Below are 17,512 nucleotides of genomic sequence, written 5' to 3' on the forward strand. Positions count from 1 at the left end.
TACCCCCCCCCCCCCACACACACACACACACACACACACACACACACACACGCACACACACGCACACACGAACGAACAACGAAATAGTATTTGACAAATAAAAAAAGAAAGAATTGCCAGAGTACTTATGCATGGACGATGTTAATAGGCAGTTAACTCAGCTCTCGGTTGAGTATTGATATCCTACAGAATATCGCGTGTACGTTATAAAGACACAATAATACGTCACACATATAGCACGCGATAAAACACCAGGCTGAATACAACACCTCCAGAAAGGTAAAACACACTATTGACTTATAGGTGGAATACACATGTGATTTATCGAAATATTCCATGAAGATACTATGAATTACAATTGACCACAGACAAAGTGTAAATCCATTTTAAGACTCTTATTGTGAAAGTATAACAATCGGGGGGGAAATCCCGCGTGGCGAGTTGTTACGCGTGTATTATTTTCCCTGTTTAAACCGCCTCTATATTTGTAAACAAGCCCATCCTGACCTCCATCTCTTACCCCTCTCTCTCTCTCCAGTGTGTGTGTGTGTGTGTGTGTGTGTGTGTGTGTGTGTGTGTGTGTGTGTGTGTGTGTGTGTGTGTGTGTGTGTGTGTGTGTGTGTGTGCGTGCGTACGCCTGCCTGACTGTATCTCGTTGCGTGTTACATCATCACGCAATTGCTGTCCTCCAGTGGCCTAGTGAACTGTCTCTAAGCGCTGCACCAATTTAGCCCTCCGCTCCACACGCGCTGCTTTGAGCGAGAGGGGACGCAGACACACACGCAGCCGACGGGCGCGCACATCCAGTCACGGAAGCAGCGCGCATACACAGTGTTCAGCCTGAGCTATATGGCCCGCATGAGCTGCAGGGCTCATGAAATATTTAAAAAAAATTGAGAGAAAGGGGTCGGACCGTCGGGCAAGGCACAGGGGTGGTAGCTCTGCAGCACCTGCTTCGGACTGAATTTAGTTTTGGAGATGAATAACATAAAGATATCGATCCACTTCCAGAGATTATGGTGCGTAAAACGGTGTCTGTGCGCATGCGTAAGAATACCTCTCCATTTGGCTTTTTGTGTGCGTAAATGATGCTCTTAGCCATGTGTGTGTGTGTGGGGGGGTGGGAGACACATAAAGGTGAGTAAACACTCACAGAAAAAAAGATGTCCACTACATGTCCACGAGCCCTGTTGGCCCCGTGGCACACCAGCTCGAAACTCTATGCAGCAAATATTAAATGTTCTCTAGTGGGGGGTCAACAACAAAAATAAACCTGTCAAATAAGAACAGATGATGACATATGGCACGAGGAGTGTTTCCTCAAGAGCTGACCGGCGTGTTGACGTCAGCACCGGTGTAATCACCGACACGAAGTCTCGCCCCGCGGACACCTTTCTTTCCGCTCACCGCAATTACGAGGATGAGCGTGAGCGAGGTCAGATGGACACGCAGGCCTCGTGTGCGCATGCGCCACACTGACAACAGAGTGTGCGTCTGAACAAACTGTCTGAGCACATAAACAAACAAATGTCTTTTAGCTTTGGCTTTTTTTGTGTGTGGCTACACACACCTTTCTGAACTTTTCAAACACACACACACACACATACACACACACACACACACACACACACACACACAGAGGTGCTCCCCTACTATCAGCTGATCAAGTTAGCACAATCTCAATGTAAACACACGATAAAATCAACACACTTGTATTTTTGCAACATTATTTCGCCTAATTTCCACTCAAGGATAACCCCATGAGGGGTGTATATATTTGTATTTTTATGTAAATGTATTTCCAAACAAATTACCTTTTTTATTTTTTTTGCAAAAAGAAATTTATTCTTGTTGAAAAACAAACTGTGTAAAAATATCACACTTGAATTACATAATACTTGCCCAAAAAAATTTACAATGTTTTAATACTGAAATAAACACACACTGCATATTATTATTGTCTGCTGGGGGAGCAGCATCGGAGCCGGTGACACCAGCCGTCTTAACAAACTGGTTAGGAAGGCTGGCTCCATCGGCTGCCAGCTGAGCACCTGGAACAGTGGGTGGAGGGAGAGTCGTTGAAAGAAACTGGTGTCCATATGACAACCCGGACACACCCTCTCCCTCACCTCCACACAGAGGAGAGAGGTACTTTCCAGACGTCTCCTCACGCTCCCGCTGCCACAGGAGAACAGGAGGAGATTCGGCTATGAGAGCGGCTGAGGCTTCACCAAGTTCAGTTCACCTCTTGCCAGATCACTTTATTTTATTTTTTTTGTTTTTGTTTTTGTTTTGTGTTGTTGCTACTGGACTTTCAAATTTCCCTTGGGTATAAATATCCTTATCTATCTATTATAAATGTATGACTTTGCTCTCTGTGGGGTTTTCTTTTATACAAAATTCAAATCAAAACCATTAAAAAAGGTTTTGATTTGCCAATCTAATAAGAAAAAAAAGAAAAAAACACGTGTTTGACACAAATACATTATTAAGCGTTTTTTTTCAAAACATGTGATCATTTATAACCTGCCCATTAAGTCGTTATCCTGAGACGCCCTAAACAGTGACACGAATTACTTCATGGTAACAATACGAGAAAGTTCGTGGTCAACAGTCTGATTCACACCGAAAGAAATGAACATAAATAGATATTGTGTTTTAAACAGCATGAATATATAGGCACAAATAGTGTTTGTTTTGTGATGTCCATCATTCAGCTGCGTGCTAGCAAACAAATAGACAAACATAATCCTACCTTCAGAGAGGGCGTTTTTTGTTTGTTTTGTTGCTGTTTTGTTTTAGTTTTTTTGGAGAAGGAAAAAAAAAGTTTCATGTTAAGACATTTTAAAGTCGCTCGTGCCGCTCACCCTGCTCGGAAAGTTTTCTACCGGGTGTAAAACGGCTCCGGGGTGGACGCTCTGAGGCCGGCCGGCCCCCGGAGGCCCCAAAGAGGACGGTAACACCGGGATAACGGCGGGGGAAGTCCTGGAGGGGCTCAGCGACCCCCCGATGATACTCTCTATGGAGAAGGGAGACCGCTGCACCGGGGAGCTGGAGGACTTCTGCACCGGGGCCGCAGCCTGCGCGCTGGCTGAGCCCAGACTGGAGCTGAGCTGGGGATAGAACCGACTCCGGGCTAAGTCCGTGCTGGTGGGCATCAAAGACGGCGCGGCGGGGATAACGGTCCCCGTGTGCGCGTGCGAATGCCGGGAGGAGTGCTGCTGCTGCTGCTGCTGCTGGAACGCGAAAAGTGCAGAGTGCGTGTGGTAGGACTGCAGCTGGATGCCGTATCCCCCGCAGCCGTACGGTCCGTAGCCGTACGCGGCGGGGAGAAAACTGTTGTGTTCCCGCAGCAAGTCCTGCGCCTGCTGCCGCTTGAAGCGCTTCCTCCGGCGCAGGAAGCTCCCGTTGTCAAACATGTCGGCCGACTCCGGGTCCAAGGTCCAGTAGTTGCCCTTCCCGGGTTCCCGGGCTCCCGGGGGATCTTCACGAAGCAGTCGTTCAGGGACAAGTTGTGCCGGATGGAGTTCTGCCACGCCGGGAACTTCTCCCGGTAGTACGGGAATCTGCTGCTGATGAACTCGCAGATCTCGCTGAGAGTGAGCCTCTTCTTGGGGCTCTGCAGGATGGACATGGTGATCAAGGCGATGTAGGAGTAAGGGGGCTTCACCAGCGTGTTCTTGCCCGCCGGCTTGTAGCTGTCCCTCGGGGAGGTGGAGCCGTCCAGGCACGGAGGAGGGGAGCCGGACAGCAGGATGCCGTCGCGCATCTCCGCCACCTCGTCCACGTAGGAGCGCGTGTGGCCGTCTCCATCCTCCCCCTCGCCCACCACGTCTATGTCGGTCTCTTCCGAAAGGATGGAGGCATCCGACATCTCTGAGCTCAGAGTCATGGCTCGCGCACACGGCTTGTGCCCTCCGACGCCAGATGAGGAAGACGATGAGATGCACGAGCTGCCCTGCCCTCCCTTCTTCAACAACTCATAAGAAGAGGAGGAGGAAGAGGGGGAGGGGGGGAGGAGAGGAGCGCGTGTCGCTGTCGGTGAGAGCTGTCCCCCTGCTTTCTCGCTATTTCCATATGTTTTCAGGTTGTTGTTTTTAAATATATTTGTGGTTTTTTTTAAATCGCGGGTCCGGTCGGTGCCAGGCGGAGAGATGATGTGTCGGGAAACCTGCAAACGGGCCACACCGTGAATCACAGAGGGGGCGGGTCTTCTCCCGGTATTTATATGCAGCGCCCTGGTCACATGGGGAGGAAACGTCAGCGAGGCAAATGAGAAGAGAGAGAAAAAATTAAAGAACACACAAAAAGAAAAAAAGGCTCTTTGAAAATGAACCGAGAGTATAGTGTAAAAAAAAGAAAGTTTGCATGGTTTTTAGTGTTCATTCATGGTGGCCTTTAGTCTCGCAAGTCGTCTGAAGTTTTTAATTCCACCACAGGGTTTCCGCAAAAATACAAATGTTGGAAGATAAAAAAAGAAAATCTTTAGAGAAGTATAATTATAGTGTGATTATATCGAAGTGGATATCTTGACACGTTTTATTTATTCATGAGTTATATTGAAATATTAAGGAAGCATGCACATTTTCATATTTAATGTTCATAAACAATACCTCCGAATACATGGGATAAAAAAATAAAATAAGGGCGGGGTGTTCCTGCAAAAAGTATACGTTTTATTTATGTGGAAGAACTGCGGTATTTAATGTGAAGTTGCCTTCTGGAATAGTGGTGGAGACGGTGCACCGTATTCAGGCAGCTCTGCTCGCGTGATCCGGTAGTTATCGAGATTATCCGCGAGCCATTTGTAATGGAAAAGAGTCAGCTGTTAACTCGAATCAGTCACGGGTCACGCAGACCCAGATAGAAGGCCTCTGCCGTGCATCTGGAGTATAGTGCTGTGTGTGTGTGTGTGTGTGTGTGTGTGTGTGTGTGTGTGTGTGTGTGTGTGTGTGTGTGTGTGTGTGTGTGTGTGTGTGTGTGTGTGTGTGCGTGTGTACGTGTGCATGTGTGACATTTATATTGTCAATTTAATTAAGAAAATTAAATATGTGTCAAAAAATATGTTTAAACAATTTCAAAGTTTTACAGGTTAATTTAATATAACAAAGAAAATATATTAAATATAGTAGAAAAATAAATAAATAAAAAAGGCCCATTAAAAAACATGATGATGGCATTAATAATATACTGTGTATTTTAATTTAAGTGTATATTGCATCGGGAAATGGACCCTGAATAACATATGTTTGTTCAATTCACACTTATTCACGGTTCATTAGTGAATCAATATGGAAGAGTGATGTAACTAATATATATTCTCTTTATGATGCTGCAGTTCAGCTTTGCTTTCAAATGCAATTGGATTGGCTGAAGGTGACTTTGCAGCTTTTTCTCGTTTGTGAGAGCTCATTTTTAAGCAAAACAATTTCAAACAAATGAAGCACATTTCTACAAAATGTTGCCCTTTAATTTAATTTACTTTAATCGAAACACCTTTCACAAATTTCTGCAAATTGTATTTCCCCTTGTTTCGTTCTAGAGAGATGAGCCCGGTTTCATATGGCTGTTAATAAACATCTATACATGAGGTTACTTCTGATGACTTTATATTTAAACTATATTCTGATCCTGTGTGGCCCTTCGGTAACTTCTCCCATTTGACCAGCGCCATCTAGCGGTGAACTTGTCTCATACGTGAAACACTTATGGCCCATAAAAGTAAACAAATACAAAATAAAAGTTTTTCAGCCATGTGTGTCACAACCAACAATTTACCACTAACTCCCCATAAACCCTTTTTAATATAGAGTTTGGTCTAAAGTGTATCTGACTTAGCATCTCAGTAAAGCTCTACAATATCAAGGTCTCATATATAATTATTTATTGTGTGCATTATTATAACTGTGTGTTATTATTTTTCTTTTATTGTAACCAGTTAAAGGCTGTATTTTTTTTATTCATCAAGTCTACAGTTTAAAATGACAGGTGGTTTGCATAATAATCACAATATAATATGTTGAATACTATTTTTAAACAATAAAAACAATGTAATCTGATTATAATCTGATCGAGTTGATTTATAATTAAATTCATAGTTTTAAAAAATAGTTTAAAGGGAATGTTAATAAAAGTAGAGTCATTGTTGCAACCAGACTGTTGTTTTAGTTAAATAGTTTTTGTCTGATCAGTTTTCATAAACCATTCGCCTCACTGATCAATGAGCATAACCCGTGTAATCCGAATTATGTAATGTGTTGTACTCCAAGATTAGGCTAAAATAATCCATGGCTTTATTAAATTAAATGACAATACAATGACTTGCCAGTTGGACGTAGCCTAATGGGCATTACATTGTCACGTGAAAGGCTACTTTAGTTCTCCCTGTCTTATTCCTCGGACCTTTATTTGAAACCAGAATGCACGAGTGAATCCAAAAAGTTATAATTGTATGCAAAAAGTTATAGTTTACTTGTTAGAAACACTTCAAACGCAAAAGTACGAGTTTTTCTATTTAATAAGGTGAAGTTCGTCCAAAAAAAAGACACAAATATTAGATTTAATCACAATAGTTTGTGACTGACAGCATCAGGACAAACCAACACCGGTCCGGATCAAATGAATCTGTCTCTCTCTTCTTCCTCTTCCAGCTCGCATGTGGTGAACCACCTCGGACGTGTTTCTGAACTCCCCTCTGCGCCCTGAGCGTGTTTCCGTGACACGACCGTACCAAGAAAGCACTTAGCGGGCTGAACGCGATCAGCGTGTCACTGTGTCTGCAGGTCCGCGGGCCGGGAGGGGTCCGCGGGCCGTGTGGTTCATGTGCACCACATGCAAGAGGCGAGATACCGAGCCAGAGTACAATATCTTCCAATATAAATATACATATAAAGATATGTATACATAAAGATATATTATATAAATATATATATATAAAGATGTGTATATATATATATATATATTTATATTGACACATGCACATCCTCAGGAAAAAAAACAATACAGTAAACTATATATAAACAATAGAGCAATATGTATAAAGTGTATAAAAAGTGAGACATTCTTTTTGCAGTGTGTGTGTATGTGTGTGTCATTTTTATTAATTAAACAGTTGTACGTCAAATGATCCTGATGTTGTGATAAACAGGTGACGGCTTCATTGGTAGTTTTTAATGACAGTCAAATCAATAAGAAATTGCTTCACTCTTGACTTATTTTGTGTTAGAATTTTAAAAGAGAGAGACACACACAACCACACACATGAAATATCCTTTTGATTTCAAAGAGAGTGCACAATGATATCATTTTTCACTACAACTTTTTTTGTCCCACTTTCACTGCATTGAGCTTGAATGAGGAGAGAGGGCCACGCTGCAGGGCAGGTGTGATGACATTTGGGTGGAATGGACAAACTTCGCTATAAAGAGAGGATAATTTAGTCATTATTAATCATCATTATAAAACATCATGTGCCTGTAATCAAATTAAATAGCTCTCCATTCATATATCCATTGATATAAGATACAATGCAATTAAATGTTCCTGATTAATTACAATAATTGAGTATAAATACGATCCTCCTTCTCATCACCAAACAACTGTCTTTCTTTGTCATCATGCAAAATCAGGCAACATGCCAACACCTCATTGAAATATGCAAATGTATCCTCGTCAGCACTCTCGCTATAGTTGGTAATCAAACTCATTCTTCTCTCTCCACAGACGCTCATCTCCTTTTATTGTGGCTGCTCGGTAACTTTCCTGCGCTGCACCTTTGGCCTCTTTAACTAGAGACCTGGGGAGAGTTCAACAAAATATTGGCCAAAAGTGTTAATTCCAGAGCCTTTCGAAATCTTTCTTTTTTTACGTCATTCTCAGAATATAATAAAACAGGTTGTAGCTCAAACTTGCTGATCCTACGATAGTCCCCCTTCAGCTGAATTATCCAAAGCCAAGAATACCTCTAAATTGGGGAGTCTTTAGCAGTGAAGAGGTGAAATGCTTGCACCAAAGACTTTGTTTTATTCTGTCTACTCTTCACAAGCTTTCTTTCAATTCTGCATACAGGTCACTTGACGTAATCCTCCTTCAATGCCCAAACACATTGTATTACAAGTTATAGTCTTTATACTTTTTTTTCTCAAATATGCATCTAAATAGTGCCTGTCTTCTCAATGTGGGGCAGCTCAAAGTGCAAACTCTCCTCATATTTAGCTAAAGAGGCGTGAACGCCTGCGAAGCAGAACTCGGGGTAGCAGAAGCCCCTGCTTGCTGTCTCGCGCTAGTCCCCGCACGTCACTTCCGGCCTCCTCTCCCGCGTCCATCTTGCTCCCCGCATGTGTCTGCTGTTAGTTTACAGGTCAGTGAGGAGCTTTAAATACTTTCTTCCCAGCATTGTTTCCCCCCAAACCGACGGCAAGAGGTAAACTAAAGCCTTTCCTGACTAGATGGCTTAAAAAGAAAACCTCCCGGGGTTTTTACACGTACGTTACCGACGCTGTGCGGCGCGTGACAGGCCGTCCTCCCAGCTAGCTTGCAAGTTAGCGCGCAAGTTTCTTGCACAAAAGCTCAACCACACCTTGTTTCGGTCACCACGGTTGGCTGAATTAGTCCGCGGACGTTAGCCTAAAGACCCCTGACGTCACCCGTGGCCCTACTTTGTTCGGCCCGCCGCGCAAACTTTGTCTCGTGTTTGCTGTCCGCGGTCTGTTGTCCACCACACAGACATTATAGAAGGAAGTAATTAACCGAACTGACAGCCCTGGCTACTTAACATCTCGTGACGACCTCTGATTACGGTCTGACCCCCCGCACACACGCACGCATATATGATATGTGTACATGCAGCACTGTAATGCCATCATGTCTTTCTTTGATGACAAAAACCTCCAATATCACTCATTTTTAACGACATTATCTACTTGTGGCTACGATTCAATCAATGATGGAGAAAAGTCATCACCTTTCGCAGAACATCATTTATTGCAGGCATGTCAGCTGCACCGGAGGTTTTAGTGTTTCCCATAATAGATGTTAATAATTTATCACAAACACAGCCGTGCAGTTCGATAAAGTTCACAAGAGAGGCCAGAAATCATTCACCTGACCCGTGACGCAGCATACCTTGTTTTCGGGATTAGATTCTTTGTAAGATTGTGATGTTTGATGTCTCCAATATTGCTGTTTCATTCATGTTTTTTTCCTATTCAGAATATATTGAAATAGTTTGTCAAACACAAATGTCATTATAAATGTACATTTTATATAATGTTCTTTCTTTCTTTCCAGATGAAAGAATCAATTATGAATCAAGAAAAACTTGCTAAGCTACAGGCTCAGGTCCGCATCGGCGGAAAGGTAAGCGACCAAGTCAACGCGTTGTCGCACGAAATGCTTTTATTTTCTGCAGCACACCCGGCCCTCTGCCGTTTCTTCATGCGGCTACCTGCTCGGTCAGTTGACGCAGGTGTCTTTGTGCATGTCTCCGCAGGGTAGTGCTCGCAGAAAGAAGAAGGTTGTCCACAGAACGGCAACCGCAGATGACAAGAAGCTGCAGTTCTCCTTAAAGAAACTCGGCGTCAACAACATCTCCGGTATCGAAGAGGTAGGCGTGGACCTTCGTCTCAGCCGTGCCCCGCACTGATTACAGGTGAATCTGTTTCAGCGGGACTGGTTCTGACGTTGTTGACGCTGTAACACTTTGTTCTCCCGCAGGTTAACATGTTTACAAATCAGGGAACAGTCATCCACTTCAACAATCCCAAAGTGCAGGCCTCCCTCGCGGCCAACACCTTCACCATCACCGGCCACGCTGAGACCAAGCAGCTGACCGAGATGCTGCCCGGTATCCTCAACCAGCTGGGAGCCGACAGCCTGACGAGCCTCAGGAGACTCGCCGAGGCTTTGCCCAAACAGGGTCAGTGAGCTGTCGCACTGCGGCTTGTTGTGTGAAGATACAACTTCCATAAAGTCAAACTTGTTTAAAGAGTCTTGTTGTCACCGTTTAAACCGTTCTTCAAGCTTCTCACCGGTCATTTTCTGTTCGCGTAGTTGCAGATGGAAAGGCGCCAATTGCAACAGTAGAAGAGGAAGATGAAGATGATGACGTTCCAGGTGAGCGCTAAGATCTGTAATGTTTGCGTTGCATGCACAATTCTTTGTTCCATCGTTAAAAATAAAAGATACTCGAGTCTGTCGACGCGGCTTCATTTTCAGGTAGAAAAGCGGAGATATCTTATTGAGCTTGTCATCCTCTTTGTGCTAAAGCCGTCAGATTGAGCGTTGACAAACTCAGCCATACAAGGAAATTGGGAGAGGAATCCTACGGTTGGTGTTCTTGGTGAATAAACAATGTAAAACAAAGGGACAGTGGCCCAGATGGATAATACAAACCAAAGGGCGATGCAAGTTTATTGTTCAACGGAGGTTGGCCAGCGATATGTTGTCAAAGGAACATTAAAAAGAGCAGCGCTCCTTCCTCATTGGAAACGATTGGGGAAAAAAGACGCTGGCGCTCAGAAGAATACCGTGTGGACAGATGTCCTTATTTGGAAATGCGTCTTCACACTTATCCATTATGGGACACCGTCTTTGTCCCCCTCCCCCACCCCCCTTCGCTCGGTTAAATAGACATGGCAGGTTTGTTTTCTTTTGGCTTGGTGAAAGGGGTCACATGAAGGGGATTCATCAATGACTTCAGAGTGATGGTGCAATGCAGGGGTTTGTATTAAATCTCATGTTCATTGTTTATAAGATCTGAAGATCCCGTTTGCTTTTCTTTGCGAGGTGGAAATAGGCCCAACACATGAGGTTGCCATTACAACCACCTCAGCGTTTCCCAGGACGCCTCTCCAGTCCTCACTCATGTAACAAACGATTACACATGTATTCGGCAATAGGAGTCGGATGGCACCGGGGTTAACAGCCATCGCCATCATGCGGTTATTGGAGTGAAGTTTCCTTCTTGTTCTCCAACTGAAGGAACATGTTCACTCAGACCTCTTGGAATTGTTTCCATTTCAACCCGTGACCCTTTTGAGCCCGATTCCTCACATTTCAGAGTAATTGAAGACGAGCATTTAATGCTTCACCCCGTCATTTGCACAGCTGCTTTCTGGAGTGGGCACAGGCCTCATCTGTCCAGCACATTGGCGTCTGTGTGCGAGTGTGGGAAGATGAGCAGATAATTTTTTATTGCGTCGCGCCGCGTATCACGTTCCAGATAAAGACGCTCTTCCTGAGGGCCGTTTGCGCAGATGAGGATCACTTTCTCCCCCGACTCGATCGGCTCACCGCCCGATCTTTTGTTTTTCAGATCTGGTGGAGAATTTTGATGAAGCATCCAAGGATGAGGCTAACTAGAGGAAACGGGACTCCCTGGCGTTTTAAAAACCTGACAGCACCATGTGAGGCACAAGATGTTTTTTTTCTGTCCATTTCGAGAGGTGGAAGCGCTAATTGTTAAAGTACCTGAGAAGATGAATAATATGTCAACTTTTGGCTGTGAGCATTCTGCCAAATGTGCAACACCTGAACAAAGTAATCACCTACTCTTCCGAATTATTATTTTTTTAGTACATTTCTAGAATAGTACTCTGAAGTATTAAGACGGGGGGGAAAGCAGTATTGAGGCGTACGCTATTTTAGGACTCATTCCACTTCTTCTTTCCCACCAGACTCTCGTCATGCTTGTTGTGCTTCGTAGGTCCAGTTAGAGGAGATTGTGTGTAAAATGTGTTAATGGCTCCCGCTGTACATCTTCCCCGTTACTGAACCTTCATTTTGTTATGTCCTCGCTCAAACCACCATATATGGAATAAACCTTTGCTACTGTCAATAAATAGCCATTTGTTCTGTTTATTGTACTCGCTCTTCTTCAAATTGGTCGGCATCCATTTGTGTGTACGTTGAGTGTTATTACTATGAACTCGATTACAAGGAGCACATCACTGAAAATGTAGTTTTGAAATAAGGAAAGCATTGTTTTTCTTGTTTGAAATCACTGAAGGATTTCTGACACAATATGAACAATTGTGATTTAAATATATTTTAAGACACGCAATCTTATTTAGATAATCGCATAACTATATTCTTATAACTAAACGATGCTTTGCCTGCTATCGACTTTCATTCAGATGGATCGCTACAGAATCCGTGAGGTCCGTTTCAGGTATTTGTCGATGCACCGCCTGACTGGTAGGAACCACGTGAACCATCAACAGCACCACGAGACCCTTTAATGAGGTGTCGGGTCCTTTCTCGAATGCACAACACATCAGCGAACATTATTATTACAATACACGGGAAACTAACTGACTTCACATCAATATACATTAGTCACGTTACAACACAACTCTATTTTTTTAAATAAATAATGTCAATACAGAATCATAAACTGTAAAAACCTATTTTCAATCTGACCACTGTTTCATGAGAGCAAAACGAGCTCCATTCAACTTATTACATTGATATTATTTTACTCTTAAAATGGATTCTTTTCATGGCTAATAAGTTAGTTAAAAGAAATTAAAATGCTTAGATGACAGAAAAAGGGATGGAACACAGAATATTAAAAGACTCAAAACAAAACCGCCATGCTTCGTGAACGCAAAATCAATCTTACACGGCACTCCACGTGAAGCAGCGCCCGACAGCCAAGAGCAGTGCATGCTGGGTTGTGACAAAGAACGCGACTTGACATTTAGTCCTTTTGAGAATCTCTCCGGTGTATTTGGATCAGAGCTGCTACTCCACATTCAAATGTTGGAGGAAGAAACTAGCAAAGTAAATAAAAGTTTGAAAGTGGGCTCAAATAAAAAATGTCATGTGCGTCATGCCAACAAAATGATATGATATGCTGCAACGCTGTTGAAATATTCCTCATTTCCTGCCGCAGGATTCTCCCGAGCCGCCATGGTTCATTCTCTGATGCCCATCAGCAACTTTAACAGGTGTGCCTCCATCACCTGTTGAACTAAACACAGAATATCATGTCAAAGTCAAGACTAATCAATCAAGCCAGTTGGCCTCCTTCAAAAGAGCCAATCCCCTAAGGCTTCAGTCTGTGCTCAGGCTTTAGTCGTGTGGAGTCTAGTCATAGTTACATTAGTTCAGGGTTCTTACACATTTTGACCAATGGATTTCCAGGACTTTTCCATGACTTTAAACCAAATTTCCATGACCAAACTGAAATCTCGGTATAAACATGAAAACTGTAGAAAATGTTGCGTATTGAGAGCTATCGCTGGCTTATATTTTGAGCGTCTTTCTTTAAAAAATATATTCATTATTTCAAACTCGGCGTGAATGAACATGTGATTTCAACAAATTTCCATGACTTTTCCAAAACGTTTATGATTTAAGTTTTTTCCATGACTTTTCCAAGCCTGGAAATGACCATTTTAAAATTCCATGACTTTTCCAGGTTTGCCATGACCGTACGAACCCTGTTAATTGTGTCTCTACAATAAAGAACCGCAATGCAGAATGTTTTTCCAGGAGCATCAGCGCAGTAACCGTCTAGAATACTGCAAATGTTTTAAAAAATCTTGCAAGACGTTCATCAGCGGGCCAAAGGCTCAGTAACCAGTGTGTTGATTTATATGAAATCTGTGTTTCACTCAAAGGGGATATTAATTTTGTATCAACAAATTGAAAAGGAAAAAAACATTTAATTTCGAGCACAATTTGTTCCAGTAATGTCATAATTTCATCGCTGATGACTTAAGATACGATTTGCTGCCTGCCTGTTTCAGTCGGGCAGTTTGATGTCGTGAGAAATGAACATCGACAACCATCTGTTCCTCAGTCGGTCTGCAACGACACGTTTTAAACCCCCTCAAGTCCGACTACATGCGTACCATTCCGGTGGCCCATAGCCACAGCCATGTCCATCGCATTGAACCCAGAATCGGACTCGATGGTGGGATCAGCGCCGCTCTCTGCAAGACACGAACCAGACTTTGTTACCGTGCACGTTAATGTCCGCTAGCTGAAGATGTACGACCATCCCCCGAGGCGTATTAACAGAGACGGGTATTATTCGTGACCGCGGGTGATTACTTGTCCTCACCCAACAGGATCTCGACACAGCGCACGTGGTTCCCATGGACGGCGTACAGCAGAGGGGCTCCTCCATTCTGAAGCAGCAGTGAGTGAGAAGATCTCCCTTATAGCATAACCTCACACTTTGATTCGCGCCACGTGAGATAAAAGCTCGGCCTTCTTACCCAGTCGTATTCGTTGACGTCGACTCCGCAGTCGATGAGCATCTTCACAATGTCGGTGTAGCCCTTACTGCAGGCCAAGGACAATGCACTCTCCCTCCCTTTGGCCAGGAGGTTGGGGTCCGAACCCTACGGCACAGAGAGGGACGACCCGTGAAATAAGAAGGAGGGCTTGCTGGAATATGAATATAGCGCGAGGTCTTGAAAGACACGACGAGCTTTCCGTACATTTTGGAGGAGAAACTCGACGACAGCGATCTGTCCGTGTGCAGCCGCCCACATCAGGGGGGTGAAGCCTTCCTCGTCTTGGTGGTTGATTACGGTCTCTATTAAAACGAGACGGAAAAAGCGACACAATCGCAACATTTATTATCGTCACCGTACCCACAATCCTTTGCAGGAGTGCGTCTGTTGACGACACAACTGTAATATTAAAAATGCAACCAAGATGCCACGTACTTTTGTTAATGTTTCCTACTCTTGTTTTTGAAATGTTTCATGTTGGCGTGAGAAATATATTCATCAAAACAGAGTGGCTTGTTTTATGTGAAATCAAAACTGCAAACGTGTCACCTTTCGGCGAAATTCGCCGTTTTTAAATCAAAATAGGTCATACACGTGAATAGTGTAGACCGAAGATTTTTTGGGGGGAGGGGAGGGGGGGGGGTCTTCAGCTCTAAAATTGTTTTATTTGATTACTACTGTAGATAAATATACCAGTATCGTATTTATGATATTGTATTGAATTCTGGTATCGGGTATCATGATATTTATGGCAGGTATTGTATAGAAGTTATAATTTTAGGATCATGACAACCAGGTAGAGGAAGGAACAGACTCATGGAACAGAATCGTGGAACAGAATCAAAGGTCAGGAAGTTGGTTCATGAATGACTTTAACCATATTATATATAATGACAATGCAAAGTTGTTATTACTATTATTAGGGCCCGATCACTGAATTATCCCGAGGAACTTTTTTCTTAAAATGTTTGTTATTATTATTTAGATTTGCAGAACAATCATAAGACTGTAGTTATAAAAGCTCTGAGCTGTCATCAAATAACGTGGATGTGGTGACAATTTTTTTTATTTATTCACAAATTGTATGAATCATTGATTATGAACATAATAATGACTCAAGAATTCTACCTGTTCGACAAGTCCCACGTGTTCCCTACCTTGTTCAATCCTGCTGGCCAGAAACACCATTTCCCCCTGAGCTGCAAGCTGATGAATGGACAGAGCTGAGAGGGGAAAGCATGCAGGCGTTGATTAACAATTTGACTTCATTCGTGCTGGAAAAGATTTAATTGAAGTTTTTAAAAAACGACTGCCACTCACAATGCACCAAAAGAGGCGTTGAAGACACCTCGTTGCCCCGGTGTTTATTCGTGAGGGTGGTGGACTGTTTGATGGGGGAGAAGTGCTTGGTGGTGGACGGCGTGTAGACATGGCGCACCTGTATGCCCGGGGAAGGCGACGTCTGGATGTTGCACTCGGCTGCAAGGGGAAGGAAAACATCAGAACCGGGACCGTTTACACAAACAAGGAATTTTACTCGGAGACCTTAAAATAGGAACATATTTAAATGCACAGGAAATATATGGTAAACACAGGGTTCTTACACATTTCTCAGGCTTTAGGCATGTGGAGTCTAGTCATAGTTACATTAGTTCAGGGTTCTTACACATTTTGACCAATGGATTTCCAGGACTTTTCCATGACTTTAAACCAAATTTTCATAACCAAACTGAAATCTCGGTATTAACATGAAACATTTAGAAAATTGTGCATATTGAGAGCTATCGCCGGCTTATATTTTGAGCGTCTTTCTTTAAAAAACATATTCATTATTTCAAACTCGGCGCAAAATGAACATGTGATAACAAATTTCCATGACTTTTCCAAAACTTTTATGATGGAAATGACCATTTTAAAATTCCATGACTTTTCCAGGTTTTCCATGACCCCTGTAAACAAACGCTAAAACAAGTGGAGCATCAAACCTTCACGAGGTAAGCAAGCTCACTTTAGGTAACCGCCTTCCTACGTCGTCACAAAGATTACACAAACCCACCTTTGAATAAAACGGAAGCCACCTCCAGATCGGAGTTGACCTGGTCCTGGATGTTCTTGCTGTCCTCCTCGTTGAGAGACTTGACAAACCTCGAGCAGACGTTCATGTCGAAGCGGTTGGGCAGGATGAACTTGATGCCCATGGCCACATTTTGGGGGCCGGTGTCAACGGGGCTCGCGCTCATTGACTCGGTCTTGATAGCACTGAGATCGGGCATCATGCAGATCCCCTCCATGGCCTCCGCGGTCCCGCTTGAGGCCGACACGGTGAAGTCCATTCTCCGGTCACTCACCGGGCTGTCACGCCGAGGTTAAATTGAAGCCAGCGCACGCCTGAAACACGGAAACAGTTCAGTTTATATCTATAAAATAAATATAAGCTGCCACGATACGTATCGCGATGTTTCCTCACTAACCTACATACAGACGGTCTTCATGTTATATGTGTAACAAACTGCCCATTAGCATGCTAGATTTCGTTATTGTAACCTTCCGTTAGTCACAATGACACATCGTGGTAAATAAACAAAAATGTGAGCGTGGAAATAAATTAAATTGGTTATCATTGCTTTTTAAAATAAAGACCTCTCTTACTCGATAAGGCATTGTTTTAGTGGAATTTCCTCATGCGGTCACCAGTCTTCATTCGGTGTTTTGATAAAAGGTCGCGCATGCGCAGATAGTGGCGTCCACAAAAGGGTGCATCCAATACTAACCTCCCCCTATTTAGTTCCGCTACCTTACGTCATGCCGCTACTGAACTGATTTAAGTTGCCAAAATGTATGACTTTGATGACAGTGTACAAACCAAAAATCTATTTTGTGATTTTAAAACAAACTATTATTAATTACACTACCGTTCAAAAGTTTGGGATCACCCAGACAATTTCGTGTCTTCCATGAAAAATCACACTTTTATTCATCAAATGAATATAAAATATAGTCAAGACATTGACAAGGTTAGAAATAATGATTAATATTTGAAGTATTAATTTTGTTCTACAAACTTCAAGCTCAAAGGAAGGCCAGTTGTATCGCTTATATCACCAGCATAACTGTTTTCAGCTGTGCTAACATAATTGCATGGGTTTTCTAATCAGACATTAGTCTTCTAAGGCGATTAGCAAACACAATGTACCATTAGAACACTGGAGTGATAGTTGATGGAAATGGGCCTCTATACACCTATGGAGATATTTTATTAGAAA

The 17,512-nt window shown here is 43.1% G+C and overlaps 3 protein-coding genes across 5 annotated transcripts; 1 reads left to right on the plus strand and 2 right to left on the minus strand.

Annotated features, from left to right (window-relative positions):
* Nucleotides 1-2,371: 2,371 nt before the first annotated feature.
* On the minus strand, nucleotides 2,372-4,211 carry foxd1 (forkhead box D1). Its single transcript, XM_056432790.1, is given in 2 exon segments — nucleotides 2,372-3,457; nucleotides 3,460-4,211. Coding segments are annotated over 2 exon segments (1,056 nt in total). The 5' UTR covers nucleotides 3,893-4,211; the 3' UTR covers nucleotides 2,372-2,834.
* A 4,076-nt stretch (nucleotides 4,212-8,287) lies between these two features.
* btf3 (basic transcription factor 3) lies at nucleotides 8,288-11,857 on the plus strand. Of its 2 annotated transcripts, none has more exons than XM_056432876.1 (6): nucleotides 8,288-8,359; nucleotides 9,289-9,357; nucleotides 9,491-9,604; nucleotides 9,715-9,916; nucleotides 10,051-10,113; nucleotides 11,315-11,857. In XM_056432876.1, exons 2-6 carry the CDS (start codon nucleotides 9,289-9,291, stop codon nucleotides 11,359-11,361), a joined length of 495 nt encoding a protein of 164 aa, XP_056288851.1. In that variant the 5' UTR covers nucleotides 8,288-8,359; the 3' UTR covers nucleotides 11,362-11,857. The 2 variants fall into 2 exon arrangements, with proteins under 2 accessions (XP_056288851.1, XP_056288850.1); XM_056432875.1 differs by having other exon boundaries at nucleotides 8,334-8,422.
* Nucleotides 11,858-12,216: 359 nt separating this feature from the next.
* ankra2 (ankyrin repeat, family A (RFXANK-like), 2) lies at nucleotides 12,217-16,983 on the minus strand. Of its 2 annotated transcripts, none has more exons than XM_056432873.1 (9): nucleotides 16,899-16,983; nucleotides 16,306-16,637; nucleotides 15,570-15,728; nucleotides 15,407-15,472; nucleotides 14,454-14,551; nucleotides 14,229-14,354; nucleotides 14,072-14,138; nucleotides 13,860-13,940; nucleotides 12,217-12,973 (listed from the first exon to the last, which is right to left on the minus strand). In XM_056432873.1, exons 2-9 carry the CDS (start codon nucleotides 16,580-16,582, stop codon nucleotides 12,918-12,920), a joined length of 930 nt encoding a protein of 309 aa, XP_056288848.1. In that variant the 5' UTR covers nucleotides 16,583-16,637; nucleotides 16,899-16,983; the 3' UTR covers nucleotides 12,217-12,917. The 2 variants fall into 2 exon arrangements, with proteins under 2 accessions (XP_056288848.1, XP_056288849.1); XM_056432874.1 differs by lacking the exon at nucleotides 16,899-16,983 and adding an exon at nucleotides 16,721-16,844.
* Between the last annotated feature and the right edge of the window lie 529 nt (nucleotides 16,984-17,512).

This window comes from Pseudoliparis swirei, chromosome 15 (assembly GCF_029220125.1).
Source record: "Pseudoliparis swirei isolate HS2019 ecotype Mariana Trench chromosome 15, NWPU_hadal_v1, whole genome shotgun sequence".
Taxonomy (NCBI): domain Eukaryota; kingdom Metazoa; phylum Chordata; class Actinopteri; order Perciformes; family Liparidae; genus Pseudoliparis; species Pseudoliparis swirei.

Bases quoted from the DNA above. Each gene is read 5' to 3' on its own strand.
- btf3 (XM_056432876.1), top strand. From the start codon at position 9,289: ATGAAAGAATCAATTATGAATCAAGAAAAACTTGCTAAGCTACAGGCT. The intron at 9,358-9,490 runs GTAAGCGACCAA...ATGTCTCCGCAG, and splicing joins AGGTCCGCATCGGCGGAAAG to GGTAGTGCTCGCAGAAAGAA. The intron at 9,605-9,714 runs GTAGGCGTGGAC...GTTCTCCCGCAG, and splicing joins ACATCTCCGGTATCGAAGAG to GTTAACATGTTTACAAATCA.
- ankra2 (XM_056432873.1), bottom strand. From the start codon at position 16,582: ATGGACTTCACCGTGTCGGCCTCAAGCGGGACCGCGGAGGCCATGGAG. The intron at 15,473-15,569 runs GTGAGTGGCAGT...TTCCCCTCTCAG, and splicing joins AACGCCTCTTTTGGTGCATT to CTCTGTCCATTCATCAGCTT. The intron at 14,552-15,406 runs GTAGGGAACACG...TCGTTTTAATAG, and splicing joins GGCCAGCAGGATTGAACAAG to AGACCGTAATCAACCACCAA.